The sequence below is a fragment of the Pseudorca crassidens genome, chromosome 5 (assembly GCF_039906515.1).
Source record: "Pseudorca crassidens isolate mPseCra1 chromosome 5, mPseCra1.hap1, whole genome shotgun sequence".
NCBI lineage: Eukaryota > Metazoa > Chordata > Mammalia > Artiodactyla > Delphinidae > Pseudorca > Pseudorca crassidens.
The window spans coordinates 106,913,018-106,927,889 of record NC_090300.1 but is presented as its reverse complement, the minus strand read 5'-3'; the positions used below and the strand labels follow the sequence as shown (position 1 = coordinate 106,927,889).

Genomic DNA, 14,872 nt, shown 5'->3' with positions numbered 1-14,872 from the left:
GGTGTAAGGTCATTTTGGTCGTCAGGCATCTGGTATCAGAACTTGATGATAATCACGAAGATCAAGATAGTGAAAATAATACACAGTAGCAGCTAACATTTGGGCATTTACTATTCCCTAGTCTCTATGCTAGACGCTTTACCTGTGTATTTCAATCAATTTAATCCTTTAACCCTCCCCATTAAAAGAGAGATATTATCCCAATGGGCCATTTCTAGGAAATGCGTGACAATATCTTTTTCATCATATCCGTTCTTTATCTTGAGTCCTGAATATCTGGGATAACGGGGGTCTTCGGATTTGGTAGATTAACAGTAACTAGCTTCGCCTCTGGGAACATCTTAGAACAACGATCATACAACGTACCTAATAGTGACAAACACTTCCATCCTTTTACTGAGCCTCAAGCACACAGCACTGAGAGACTGTTCAGCGTGAGGCGCGACTTTCTGAAGACAGGCTGCCCAAGGCTCCGCCCACGGGCTCCAGCCACGCCCCCGGAGCAGGTAGGCACCGCCTGCTTCAGCCACCGGCAGAAGTAACTTTGCGCTTGCCTCTCGCGGGACCTAGGGTTTTTGGCGAGATTTCGATAACTCAGGCAAAGCAGAATCTCGCGAGAAGTTGAACCGGAAAAGTGAGGGACGGGAGAGAATTCCGGCGAGACTCGGGAGACAGGCAGAGCTGTTGGTTCACTGCAAGCTTAAGGTGCCCGGTGGTCTTGACTTCTTGTTTGACCTCTACTGACGGAATGATGTTGACCCGGGTGAGGGCTGGGATCCAGCCGGGTGCCTGTGACTGAACCAGAAACTTTATCGACCGACGGCGTGGCGAGGGAGGGGGCTGGGATGTGGGAACTTGGTGATCTCTGGGTTTCTCTGGCTTCATTCCAAAGCTCTAGAATAATGCCGAGTGTTTTGACGCTTGTTCGTGAGCGTTCTCTGTCGTTTTCTCCCAAGACTCACATCCGCCTCAAATAACCTGTCTGCAGTCCCGCCTGCAGACTTTAATATCCACTCCTTTCAGCTTTGAGCACAATGCAACTCTTGGAGGGCTGAGACTCTGTACTGTCCTGGGAGCTTAAAGGATATCTGTTACATAGGTAAACTTTTCTTGGATTAGTAAATGAAATAGAACTGCAAGGACGTTTCCACAGGAAACTAGAGTGACTTTTCTCCTAAATACATTTTATTTTGGAATAATTTTACATTTCCAAAAAAACTGCAAAGATAATAAAGACTTCCTGGGCCCATTTCACTCAGTTCCCCTAATGTTAACATATAGAGTGGCTTATTTAAATTAATTTTGTTCCTTTGACACACATTCTTGTGTTAACACCGCAATTCTGCTTTACCCTTTGCTTTACATTTGAGCAATAATCATTTGGAGAAAACTTTTTTTCATAAGTAGATAATCAATACAGTTTTGTTATGTGTGAGGTACAACTCCTGTTGTAAGAACTAGTAATTATCAGGGGGAAAAAAGTGTTGTTATCTTAAGAAAAAAGACTGTACTGATAATGTTGAAGTTCAGTAAACTGGTAACATCAGAGTGTGTCAGCAACCTTTTCTTATCATCATAGCTGAAAGCAAAATCAGAGAGGAAGGTTGCAAAACAGATTTGCAAAGTTGTATTGGATCATTTTGAAAAGGAATATTCCAGAGAACTTGGAGATGCCTGGCATACAGTAAGGTTAGTATAATTCATCTCTTGATGCTTTATGATAGAACAAGAAATAAACCCATCTGGGGGAGGGGTGAAGATAAAAGATAAAGGAATCTAAACCTGGTTTCATTTCCTGCTGAGGCTTCAGAAGGGAGAAGGAGGAAGAAATAGATTGCCTCATGGGAAAATGGAAAGGGTAGAAAGAAAACTTCGTAGTGATAATTTTGTTATAAGCAAAAGTTGGTATGCCCTTGCCTTAAGAAATTGCTTTGATCTTTGAAACAGGACTGCCCACCAGTTTGACAAAATTAATTAGACTGTAACAGAAAAATCTGGAAGAAAAATTTTGAGGATATTTAACTAGTTTCTGGAATTCAGGAGATAATGCAACAAGTCTTTAAAGCCAACACTGCTTTATCTCAGCTGAAGTCACTTTATTTGGTAATCACATTTCTTCCCCATATCTATAGCTGGCTGTGTTTTGAACACACATGCCTGTGCGCGCGCGCGCGCGCGCACACACACACACACACACACACACACACACACACACAAATGATTTAAATGTATTATAGAAAACAGAAATGAGAAATATTTAATGCCTAGATGTGAGAGAAGTTCGATTTGTATGTTTAGTGAGTTGTGTTTGGTCAGTATGTTGCTCTATGGGTTCTTTACACTGAATGCCTGATACAGTATACCATACACTGTGAAATACAAAGAGCAAAGAGCAAGACAGTCCCCAGGACTAGTTTTCAGACAGTCTGTTCATGGAGGAGGAGGCGCATGATTAAAACTATATAAACTGCTAATTCCATAAATATCCCAATAGAAATAGGCAGGAGTACCTAGTCTTACCTAACAAAGCCTGATGGTGCCAGCAGAGACCTGAGGAGAAGCCAGGTCTTGGTGATTTAATAAAGTATGAAGTGGTTCTGAAATAACTTTAGACAAACTGTTTTAGAAACTTGTAAATACTGTAACGTGAAAATGTAGTTTATAGTTGTAGTTTTATTTCAAAACTAGATTTTTAAATGGGTGTCTTCTTTCACAGAGAAGAAAGGAATGAATAGTGAAGCGTGTAATTAATTCATGAGGTTTTCAGTATGCAGAGTTACTCAAATAGAATAGCCAAATAACCAAACACCTATGGAATGCTTATTATGTGCCAGGCAATACTGACTTTTTTTGACCCTTAGAACAAACCTCTGAAGTTTGTTTCCCACTTTTCACCTGAGGGAACTGCACAGACTTTAAGTAATTTGCCCAAGTTCACTCAGCTAGTAAGTGGCAGAACTGGGATTTGTGCCCAGGCTCTCTCGTTCGTGAACTCCCACGGCTAACCCCTATTCTATATGCCTCTCATACCTGGGATGTAATTAGGCATAAATGGATGATTTAAAAAAAAAATTTCAAGAGGTCTATTGTCTCAGACTTTATCTGGCTACTCAGACCCTGTAATGAGTTATTTTTCTATTTACTATGCTCAGACAGATTTATAAATTATTATTTGACCCTAAACAAAATGAGCAGTCTATTTAATTAGCCATGCCTTCTGCTTCATCTACCTTTTTGTTGGATTTTCATGGTAATTTAAGTTTTGCATAAACATGTGCTAAATTTGCCATAGGCAGAATAAAGGCTTTCTCAGCTTAGAAAGTAGTCTGAGCATGGAGGATGGCATGGAGAAATAAGAACAGAAATACTTTTGTTTTTTAACTATTTATTTGCAAGACGTAGTCTTGTGCTTGCAGAGTCTATGTACTTCCAGGGAAAAGTGAGTGCATTTTTGTGCTATCTAGAAAGCTAATAATTTACTCAGTAGTTTTAGTTTTCTGTAGTAGTGGGGTAGGTTTAGTGTTTATTTTAATTTTATCGTTTTGTAAAAACTTCTTGCCATCACACTCTTAGCAGCCCTTTGAAGTTGGGAGTTTACCCGGATTCAATTTTTGCCCTACTTGTTACCTACATGTTCTCCTTAAGGTGAGCCCATTCATGGCATGACTCTGAACTTCCCTTAGTGTGCTGTCATCTCAAGTGATGCAGCCCTTGCTAAGCTTAAGTGTTTTCTGATAACTTTACTTAGTTTCGTACCAGGCAAACTCAAAAGCAGATTATTATTTTCCCTTACCAAACCTATGTTGCCATTTGCTGCTTGCATATTCTATCTCAGTTGAAGGCATCACTATCAATCAGTTTCCTTTTTCCTCCTCCACACTTTTACTACCTTTTAGTGAAGAATGAACCTTATTCAGAGATAGGTCTGACATTTGCCCTGAGCTCCTTGGAGGTGATCTCTAAGCTGTTGGAATGCTCTGCCTAAAAGTCTGGGAGCTTGGGCAACATGGGGGAGTGTAACAACGTGATGTGAGGTGGGGGCTCTGGGCCACCGTATCAGCTAGGGCTCCTGCCTCCAACCTCCGGAGGGGCTGGAGACTGAAGGTCAGCTGAGTGGGTAGTCAGTCAGGTTTGTGTTACTGAGCCCCAGTAAAATCTAGACACCAGGACTCCCTGGTTGGCAGTACTCCTGTGCATATTGTCACACATCGTTACGGGGAAAGGTTATCCTTGTCCATGATTCCACTGAAGAGGACAACTGGAAGCTTCATGCTTTGAACTGTCCTGCATCCTGCATCTCTTACCTTGCGTGATTTTAACTGTAATAAGCTGTAACCATAACCATGAGTGTAACAGTGAGTTATAGCTTATAATATAGCTAATAAAATCGCTTTTAGCTAATAATCAACCTGAGAGTGGTCTTGGGGAACCTGAACTTAATAGTTGGTGTCAGAAGTAAGGGTGGTCTTGGGGTCTCCCTAACTCTGTACTACCACCACACACCACTACCCTGCCCCCGTCAAAATCTAAATGCCCACCAAGTGCTTTTGCTTTTACCTGAGAAGTTTCTTAATTTGGATCTCCTTTTTATCATCACTGTTACTATTTAGTCAGGCCTTCATTGTTTCTTACCTGACATTGCAACAGCCCTTTTCCATAGTCTCTCCCCTTTAGTATTTGTTTGTTTGCTTAGTTTAGCATCCACTTCTATGACACTATATGCCAGACAGCGTTCTAATCACTTTACAGATGGTAACATAATCCTGTACAACCCTTCGAGGTAGTTACTATTATTTCCATTTTATAGATAGGAAAGCTGAGGCATGCAGAGGTTAAGTAACTTGCCCAGTGATACGCAGCTCACATTTGGAAAAGCCCTGGGAGTTTCTCTTACCCACTCTGTCATGCTGCTTCTCAACGCTGCCGTATTGCAACGTGTCACTCCTGGGATACTAGCCTCCTCTGCTCCCCCACTGTCTGCAGTATTATATTTGGACTAAATGTCTTATCATGACTAGACAGGCTCCGTCGTCTTTTCGGGCCAGGAATGACGCTCTCCTTTTTCCCTCTGTACAGTGGTTAAAGTGGGAGTTCAGATCCCACCTGTGCATCTTGTAGCTTGTGACCTAGGAGAATTCTTTAACATGTCTGTGCCTCACTACCCTTGTCTGTAAAGTGGGAAAAATAGTATCTATTTCATATAATTATTTGGAAAGAGAAAATGAATTTACATATAAAAACGAAGTGTTTAGAATATTGTAAGCCCTCAGTACATCTGAGAATTATTTTTATTACTATTATTCTTCATCAAGCTGTCCCATATGCGCTTGGCAAAATTAGTTCTGCCCTTTGTGTTTCCATTGCATTTTGATGATACAGCTGTTGTAATTTGTTCAAGGTTGTATCGTCATAATTTACTGACTTGTCTCTTCCCTGACATGGGAGGGTCTTGAAGAACCAGTATCTTAAGACTTGTGCAAGTGGTCTACGTATGTATTCACAACTTAGGCAGTGTTTATATACCAGGCATTGTGCTAAGCATTGGGAATACAAAGAGGATTATATATAGTCTGCCCTCAAATATATATGAGGGGAGGATTAATTGTAAATCTTCATGAACTTTGGAAATTTTGTGTGCACTTTGTGGAAGGCAAAAAAAAAAAAGCCATAGTTAAGTCTGGCCTGTCTGTAAATATATATATATATTAACATTCTCTTCATTAACCCAGAGGTCACATATAGCAGTAAAAAATATTATATAACCAGATTGCATTACCAGAATGAAGGGGGGTGGGGGTGGAGTGGGCTGGTTGAGGAAAACAGAAATGAACTAGTATCTAGATTTCTATTTTGACCCTTATTTGGCTTTACACACATTTTCAACCTTAATCTGTGCACACCTTGTGTAGTAGTAACTTTTAGCCCCTTTTAGAGTCAGAGATTAGAAAAATTTCCAGGTGTCTCAGTTTATGGCCAGTCCAAGCCTGTGCCTTGAAAGTCTGTGCCTTTTCCTCTACCAAGTGTGCTGCTGTGAAGGGTCTGGAGTCCCAGTCTTGGGAGTGTATGCACATGTCTCCTGATATAGGGACATAAGGGACTCCTTGTGTGCAGTCTTTTCAGCCTTTTGTTGTCTCCACCAAACACAAACCTCCACTCAGGACTTCCAATCTGAGGTACTGTGGCTAACAAATACGGACATAGATTGCCCTTCCATGAGAAACAAGGAGGAAACAATGTCAAGAAAGAGTAGGAGGCAATCAGCTCATTATTAGCCACTCTGAAGAATAGAAATAAAATGGCATGAAAACATACCTTGATGCACTTCCATGAGTTGATTTTCTCTTGATTTCTAAACCAGACTTTTAAAATGATTGAATGAGCGCCCTCTAGTGGGTAATAATAGCAATAAAACAAGAGGGATTTCTGTAATCTGTGCATTTATACAGAACTAAGCAGTTGTGCTTAGTGATGTGTAGATAAGATAATATTTTATCCGTATCATTAGTTAGGAAGGTAGAATGGAGTATAGAATAGTAAGAGAAAAGAAAATCACAGCAAAGTTGAAAATCATGTTATCATATAACAAACATTGTCCAAATAATATATTGTGCAATTTTCAAGGGATGTGTGAGCACAGGCATGTTATAGCAATCAACTTCCAGATCCTCGGCATTCACGTATGCTTTTTCAGGAGATTACTCCGCTCCCCTGTTGCTTGAGGGGGTACTTATTCCCCTTTACTAACCTGCCCTTCTACATTGTCTTTGTCCCACTTTACAAGAAGGGTCACACTTTCACCATCCTGACTCTTTCACACTGCATTCCTCCAGGGTGTCAGAACTCCCCCTGCCAGAGACTATTGGACTATAATTGTAAATGATGAAGGACTACCAAATTCTTTGACAGGTCAGATGGTCTCCAAGTTTTGCTTTCAGCATAAGTAAAGGACCTACAATTGATTTGTCAGCCAACAGATTATTAATATTTTTGAAGATATGTCATTTAGTGATTTGAGATCATAACTCAGAAAGAATTATAACAAAACGGAGACATTGTTTTAACAAAATATATTTAATTCTCACCTACTTATTTAAGTGAAGGTTTTTCTCACCCCTTCTAGAAACTCAAAATAGGAATTGATGTTGAACCCTGATCATTATAGCACTAGGTAGTATTCATTGCTGGATGTATGAGGGAGAAAAAGCTCATTTCATTAAGAGATTCATTTCCTATGGGGTTTCCTATGGGGCAGTGGTTGAGAGTGCACCTGCTGATGCAGGGGACACGGGTTCGTGCCCAGGTCCGGGAAGATCCCACATGCCGTGGAGCGGCTGCGCCCGTGAGCCATGGCCGCTGAGCCTGCGCGTCCGGAGCCTATTGCTCCGCAACGGGAGAGGCCACAACAGTGAGAGGCCCGCGTACCGCAAAAAGAAAAAAAAAAAATTTCCTATGAATTTTTATGTTTAATTATCAAATTATTTATAGATTATCAAATCTATAAGTTATTTTGATCAATTTTGTACTAGTAATTTTATTGGTGACCAATGCAGAGGTTACCATAAAACACAGAGCTTTAAGGCTACAGTGAAAACAAATTTAGTATATACACGTGTGTGTGTGTGTGTGTGTGTGTGTGAGAGAGAGAGAGAAATATGATAGGGTAATAAAGATTAAAAGGACAAAAATGTATTAGGATAAAGTTATATGGGGAAATAAAATGTAAATACAAGGGAAAGGAACAGTGTAAAATTTCCACCTGTTCAAGAAGAGTCAGTCCATGAATTTTTAAATGGACAGTGCTGGGTTTCAAAATCACTCTGGTATTTAGGTTCCACTGGATAGATTTTAAAAAGTAGTATAATTTGTCTTTTAAAATGTCAATTTTTACAGTATGCTGGAAATTACATCCTTAAACATATGGTGAAGATTTTGATGTCAACTTAAAATGTTCCAGAGGGTACATAGTTGTTTTGAAAATGGTATCAGTGGAAGTACTAGCAAAATATTTGCAGGTCACTGATCTTCTAGGTCCCCGTTCTGCTGACTGATGGTGTGCTTGCACTTCTGGCCTTGAAGTTTATTAAGTGACGCAGCTTCAGACTCCTCCTCATGAATCTTGAGAGGAGACCTGGAGTGTGGCGCCTGGCCAGTGTCTTCTTGAGTCTTCTAATATGTGCTCCCTCCACTGTCTGCTGGGCTACTTGCCCATCCATCAGAGCTTTTGAAGTGAGTAGCCACCAGCATCAGGGCATCCCACCAATGCAAGCGCTGGAGGGTGTGTGTGTGTGTGTTGGGGGAAGACGAGGTTACTGGCAGGTGGGTGCTGAGACCTACGTTAATACACAGCTTTGCTTTCTCCGGGCTGGAAAGTACCAGCCCGAGCAGCCTTAGCAGTCACTTCATTGAATTGATCCTGTTGCAGCTGGTTCCCAAGGGCTGCGTATGTCAAGCTTCAGGAAGAATGGGGCCACTGGCACTAGGTGAGGGTTGGAGTAGAAATTCTCTTCTCCTTCCTGTCATATACCACTTGTGCTACAGTACCAGGGCCTCACACTCCTATTAGGCTTTAAAGCCAGCGGATTTTGAATCAGGGACTTCTCTTTAAACAGTGATGTGACCTTGGGTAAGTTGCCAAATCTCTGAAAGCCTCAGTTAGCTTGACCTCTAAAATGAGCATAATAGCTGCCCCTCACGGTTGTTGTGATGGTGAAATGAGGTAAGCATGCAAAAAGCACATAGTAAGCATCTGATCAGTAATTTTTATTATTATTAATATTATCAGGGTGAGATGGAGTGGGTGGATTGGGTGGTAGATAGGCTTCCCTGGGGAGATAAAGCCTAAACTGCCCCATGAATAGCAAGTAGGAGAGTTAAGTCTGGCTGAAGGGGGTGAGAGAGGAAAGGTCATTCTAGGCAGAGGGAACAGTCTATGCTGAGACTGTTAAAGGCTAAAGAAAACTTGCTCCAGGAAATTCAGGTAGTTCAGTAGGCTGGGTGTAGGTGAAGAGGGATCAGAAAATTTATTTGTTCTGAGCAAGGGCTTATTTTATCTAGTTGTTGAAGAATGAGATAGAATAAATTCTGAAGATTCCTGCCTCACTCTGCCATAAGTACATGTTTTTAAATCTAACAAGGCTCCCCCCCCCAGAGTCTTTCAATGACTTCTCATTTATAAGAATTTTAAATTTATAAGGTAATATTTTAAAACTTTATCATCTTGTACTTGACCCATATAACCTTCTGCCGCATTAGACTACTTTTAATTCCCCAAATGCACTGTCCGTCATACCTTTGTGCCTGTACACGTGCTATGGCCGCTATGGCCTTTGCCCTGGAATTTGTATTTTCATTTCATCCTGTGGCTAATTCCTCCTCATCCTTCAAGATTTAACATATTGGATAATGTACAATAATCAGTAGTATTCCTAAACTAACAATCCTTTTATACAGTAAGGTCAAGTGAAATATGCAAGATTAATAATCTTTACTAAGGGATCTGAAAGGAAATGGGAATAAATGGAGAAACATATTGTGGTGAAAGTTGGAAAGAGTGACTACAATAAAATGTTAATTCTCCCCAAATTTAGTGCATTTAATATAATCCTAGTCAAAGTTATTATCTATCTACTTATCTATACAAATATTTTATAAAATATTTTTAATTGACCAATTGATTCTCGTGTTCATCTGAAACAATAAACATTCTAAGATAGCTTTGGAAGTTGTGAAGAAAAAAAAGAAAAAAGGATGGAGATTTGCCCTGCCAGATATTAACCAATTGAAAGTATATAAAGCCAATTGAAAGTGTCTAGCCCTTGTTAGCTAAGGGATGGACACATGATTTAAAGCCAAGCCACTTTAGTCTGTATTAATAAAATTATGTTTCTGAGCATTATTTCCCTGTTACTACATGACTCAAAACTCTGGATAGATATTCATCCAGTTTGGAGGGTAAGATTAGGATGGACTGACATAAGGTTTACAACCGTGGCATTCATAGATTTCCTTTTAGGGTCCAGTGTAATGCATTGGTTCCCAAAGTGTGGTCCTGGGGATCAGCGCATCAGTATCACCCGAGAACTTGCTAGAAATGCAAGTTCTTAGGCTCTACCTCAGACCTACAGAAGCCCCGGGTGGGGCCCAGCCATCTCTTACAGGCACTTCATGCACGCTAAAGTTTGTGAAGCATGTTTTTAAAGAGATTGTCATCCTCCGGTATAGCTGAAACACTGGGCTTCTGTGATGCACCATCATAGTAAGAGGCAGTGAAAAGAGCAATTTCACATGTTAGCCTCAACTGAAATTCACATGGCACACATCCAGCTTCACAGGTGTTACATTTCAATTCAGCCATTCTTCACATAGGCCACACCAGGGTGAGTAGCAGCTGGAATTTACTTAATTGACTGTGGTTAATGAGGCTCCCAAATAACTCAGCTAGAAAGGTCAGCTTGTAAATAAATATTTTCTGCTGTACCATTTGTCAGTTGATGTGAGCTTGTGATTGTCAACAGATCTAACTGTTGGACCAAGTAAAAAATGAGGAAGGTAAGTCTGTTGGAGAGGTGGGGGCAGGGAAAGCCTGCACCATCAATCCATGAGTGATTTTTAAACCATCCTTGGTTTTGTATCATCTGATTCACTGATGGCCTCATTAACTCTGTTACTGTAGTGTTCACTGTAGTTAGCTTTCCATACTTTTATCTTCATCAGAGGAAAACTTGAACACTCATTCCTTTAAACACCCTTTAATGATAGTACTTTTCCCTTTAATATTAATAGACTCAGGTTTTAAATTTTGTCTCCAAGAAAAACTCTTCCTTGCGCAAAGAGTGATAGACTAAAATCTATTTTGATGGATTTCGAGGTATGTTAAAGACAGGCCATGTTTTCTTGGCAAGATAATCTGCAGGGAGGGACTAGACTGAGGCAAGTGAGGCATTCCTCTTTGGTGCAGAGCCCCTAAAACTTTGTAACCAAGGTAAATACTATTTTAATGACCAAAACTGATACAAAAGAAAAAAACCCACGGTGAACAAAATATCAAAGTTTTAAATATAGACAGGAACATAACAGTAATGGGTTGAGCAATATGGGAGCCTGAGGCAAAAGAAAAAGTCTGTAATAGTAACTCCTGGCTCTGAAAATCACAGGTAAGTAAAGTGTAAAACTAGGACCACATTCCCTCACTTAGTACTATAAGATTGTATTGCTGTGTATAATATTAATATCCCTCTGTTTTTCTTTTTCTCTCTAGGGATATACTAACATCTCCATCATGTTGGCAATATGCTGTGCTTCTTAACCGATTCAATTATCCTTTTGAACTGGAAAAGGATTTACATTTGAAGGGCTATCACTCACTCTTTCAAGGATCTTTACCCTACTATCCTAAATCAATGAAATGTTACCTTAGCAGAACTCCACACAGAATGCCTTCAGAAAGACACCAAACTGGAAACCTAAAAAAATACTATCTCCTGAATGCTGCCTCTCTTCTCCCAGTACTGGCTCTGGAATTGAGGGATGGGGAAAAGGTTCTGGATCTGTGTGCTGGCCCTGGAGGCAAATCGATAGCTCTGCTACAGTGTGCTTATCCAGGTAATGTACTTTTCTTTTCATAACTGACAACTTTTAAATATCCACATGTTACAAGATACTTTTAAAGTATGCGGGGAGAAATGTAAGACTGAGTTTGCAGACTTTGAAAGCCTAAAATCCAGGATAGTGTGGAAAAGAATGGAAATATTAGCTGAGGAAATAGTGTAAATAACATTTTTTTCCCAGCTACTTAATTGGCAGGTAATTGGGAACAAAACTACAACATTTTGTGAACACAAATCTATCAGATAATGTCATTAGCTGATAAGCTAATGACAAAGATTTTTAAAATTTTATTGTTACTTTTACATTTGAGAGTCTTGTATTGATATCCTTGTCATACTTCTGTGCAACAAAAACATATACATTTAAAACAATATACATTTAAAAACATATACATTTAAAATCAATTTTTGTATCATTGGACCATAAGGTTCTAAGAGAGTTCTGTCCAATAGAAATATAACATGAAGTACATATATAATTGAACATTTTTGAGCAATCTCATTAAAAATAGAAACAAGTGAAATTAATTTTAATAATACATTGTAACCCAGTAAGTCCACAGTATTATTTGAACATGTAATCAAAATAAAAATTATTAATGAGATATTTTGTATTCTCATTTTCTTACAAAGTCTTCGAAATTGGTGTGCATTTTACACTTATAGCACATTTCAGTTTGGACTAGCCACGTTTCAAGTGCTCCTAGCCTCATGTGGCAAGTGGATGTAGTATTGGACAGTGCAATTCTAAAGATTTTAAAAGTTCTTCTGAAATGACTTATCATTACTATTATTAGTAGTACAAAAATGATGAACTGTATGTAATATGCGTTTTTATATATATTTGTTAAAAGTAATGCATTCATTATATTTTCTTAATGAGACGATGGGACGTTTAAACTATTACTTTAGGTTTCCCTGAATGAAAATTACTTATGGTTAGATAAGACAGGGCTCAGCATCAATTCTGTCTGGTTTTTGTTTGTTTGATGGTTTTGTTTTTATAAGTGCAAATGCTGTTCACATAGATAAAAAGATGGTGGGAATTGTGTTATAGTAATCTCACTAGTTCTTTAAACTCCTGAATTATAACCCTAAATCACATAGATATCTTTCACCAAGCATTATTTTAATCATTTACTATGTGAACACTCTTTAGGTCTGTTTTTGATTTTGAAGAAGGCAAAGGATTAGAAACCATCTCAATTTAAAAAGGCTGTGTTGCCTAATTAGGAGACGCATTCACTTTCTCAGCCAAAGCAACAGTGTGTTGAACTGCCTTTGTTTGGAGGGCTATGGAGGTTTCTATGCCCTGGAACAACTTGTAATAAGATACGGGATGGGTGGGAAGCTTGCTCCTCATTTGTAAAGTTGGTGAAGGGCTGTTATCCTAGGAGAAGCCTTGACCAGAGGTGTTCTCCTTTTTTAAGAAGTTGATGATCTGAAAATTAATTCTTTTGAAACTATCTAAGCCTGCTTTTCCTTAAAAAGTTGTTACGTATCCCCAGGGCATGCATATGCTAGTTTGAGGACTGCCACTTTATATCTTCCTTTGATAGCATTCCTATTGAAATAGATTACAAACATTTTTATGAGAACTGTGAATCCAGTTGTACTAGGCATTGGTACAAATTTATCAGTTAACTGTATATTTAGGTGAAACCATACTGTGTGTTTTCAAATTGTGGTTAAAACTCTATTATTGAAGCTTGCTGTATTGTTTTGTGAGAAATCACAACGAAAGAGATTATTTATTTTGTAAGGTTATTTTATTTTACAATTTGAGCTGAAAGTGAAATTTTATGGAATCATGTTATAAGGATTATTATTACTTTCACTGTGTGTTCTTTGACAGTACTCTTATTTTGTTTGTTGCATCAATTTTGAATATAGAATTTTTAGTATTGTGAAAGATGGAAGAGAAATGCCAAATTTGGGTACCATTTAGAAAAGAAGACATTTTAATCCTAGATTATCCTCATTAGTAGGCTATAAATGTTTTACATGTTTATGGTAAGGAAATTCCAGATTAGGAATCCAAAGGCAAACAGATATATTCTAGGAATTTGAAGTGCAGAAGAATCGTCCTGTTCTTACATCAAGGGCAATGAATTACAGGCAGTGTTCCAAGTAAAGTAGCTTTTCATCTATGAAGGGCTAATGATAATGGTTTACTAAGAAGTACAGATGTCTTCATGCTGATGCTCAAAGCCCAAATTAGGTTAGCTACAGTGCTTGAATTTGGAATGCAGAAGCCATCTAAAAAAAGCTTTTATAAGCAAAGCTTAAAATGATGGCTGCACTAAGTGTGCATTTATCCACTGAATTTCTTTAGATCAGTACTGGCCTTTATTCTGGGCCAGGAGGCTCACAGCTTTGAATGATTAAAAAGCTTGTATTTTAGGATGATTAAAAAAATTAGTCTACTTCTCTTCTGGTCCAGCTGCTCCCACCTGTTAGCACAGTGGGGGATTGTCCACTGTTTTTTGTTCTGCTTTTGTCAGCATAGCCTTCATAATGTCCTGGTGTTGATAGAAAAAGAGAAAACAATTCTAAGTAGGAAAGCATTACATATTAAGAATGACCCAGCTTGATGGAGTGGCTTCATCAACTTTCTTGCTGAGGGCTGGCATGAAATTCTCTTTTCTGTCAGTAATACTCTTTTTACATCTAGTTAGCCTTTGGTGGTAGAGAAGATTAGAAAGACTTCTTTCTTTACTGAAATTGCTTTTGCCCTCCTTCCTGCTCCCTCATCTCCTAGAACTCCCTGCATTAGGTGCACCTCCTTTTTGGAAATCATACTAGCAATGACCATTTTGGAACATGTAGTAAAAAAATAAAACATAAAGCCAAGACTCCAAAATGCTATTCCTGAAAAACCACAATGACTTCTTCAAGAATTTTTTAAATTCACCCTCTTTTCTACTTAGCTGAAAAAAAAAAGATTTGGTTTATTTTTGACAATTTAAGCATGAAATTCTGTCTCAATGTAGTGAGTCTTAGTATATATATGAATCTTGGATTGTGATGCCTTACATTATATATTTTAAAAAGTGTAACCAATCTAAGCCTATTTCAAATAAAATCTATGTCTAGACCAAACAATAATATAGTATAAAGTTATATTTCATCTGAGAGTTATTTTTAAATGCTGAATTGAGAATCTTGACTAAAGCTACAATTTAATGAAAAACTTCCCTGATTTTCAGGTTTAGCAATTTGAATATTCTTTATTATAATGTCATGTTTCACATCAAGTCAGCCAC

The 14,872-nt window shown here is 38.6% G+C and overlaps 1 protein-coding gene across 4 annotated transcripts in view; it reads left to right on the top strand.

Moving 5' to 3' along the window:
* Positions 1 to 618: 618 nt before the first annotated feature.
* The window catches only part of NSUN3 (NOP2/Sun RNA methyltransferase 3), a 53,373-nt gene continuing 39,119 nt past the window's right edge, over positions 619 to 14,872 (top strand). For all 4 annotated transcript variants that reach the window (XR_010943770.1, XM_067739166.1, XM_067739168.1 and 1 more), the window contains exons 1-3: positions 619 to 763; positions 1,580 to 1,689; positions 11,258 to 11,601. Coding sequence is in view for 3 of the 4 variants with exons in the window: in XM_067739166.1 (XP_067595267.1) it covers positions 749 to 763; positions 1,580 to 1,689; positions 11,258 to 11,601 (469 nt within the window). In the remaining variant the exon portion in view is untranslated. The remainder of the gene's footprint in view (positions 764 to 1,579; positions 1,690 to 11,257; positions 11,602 to 14,872) is intronic.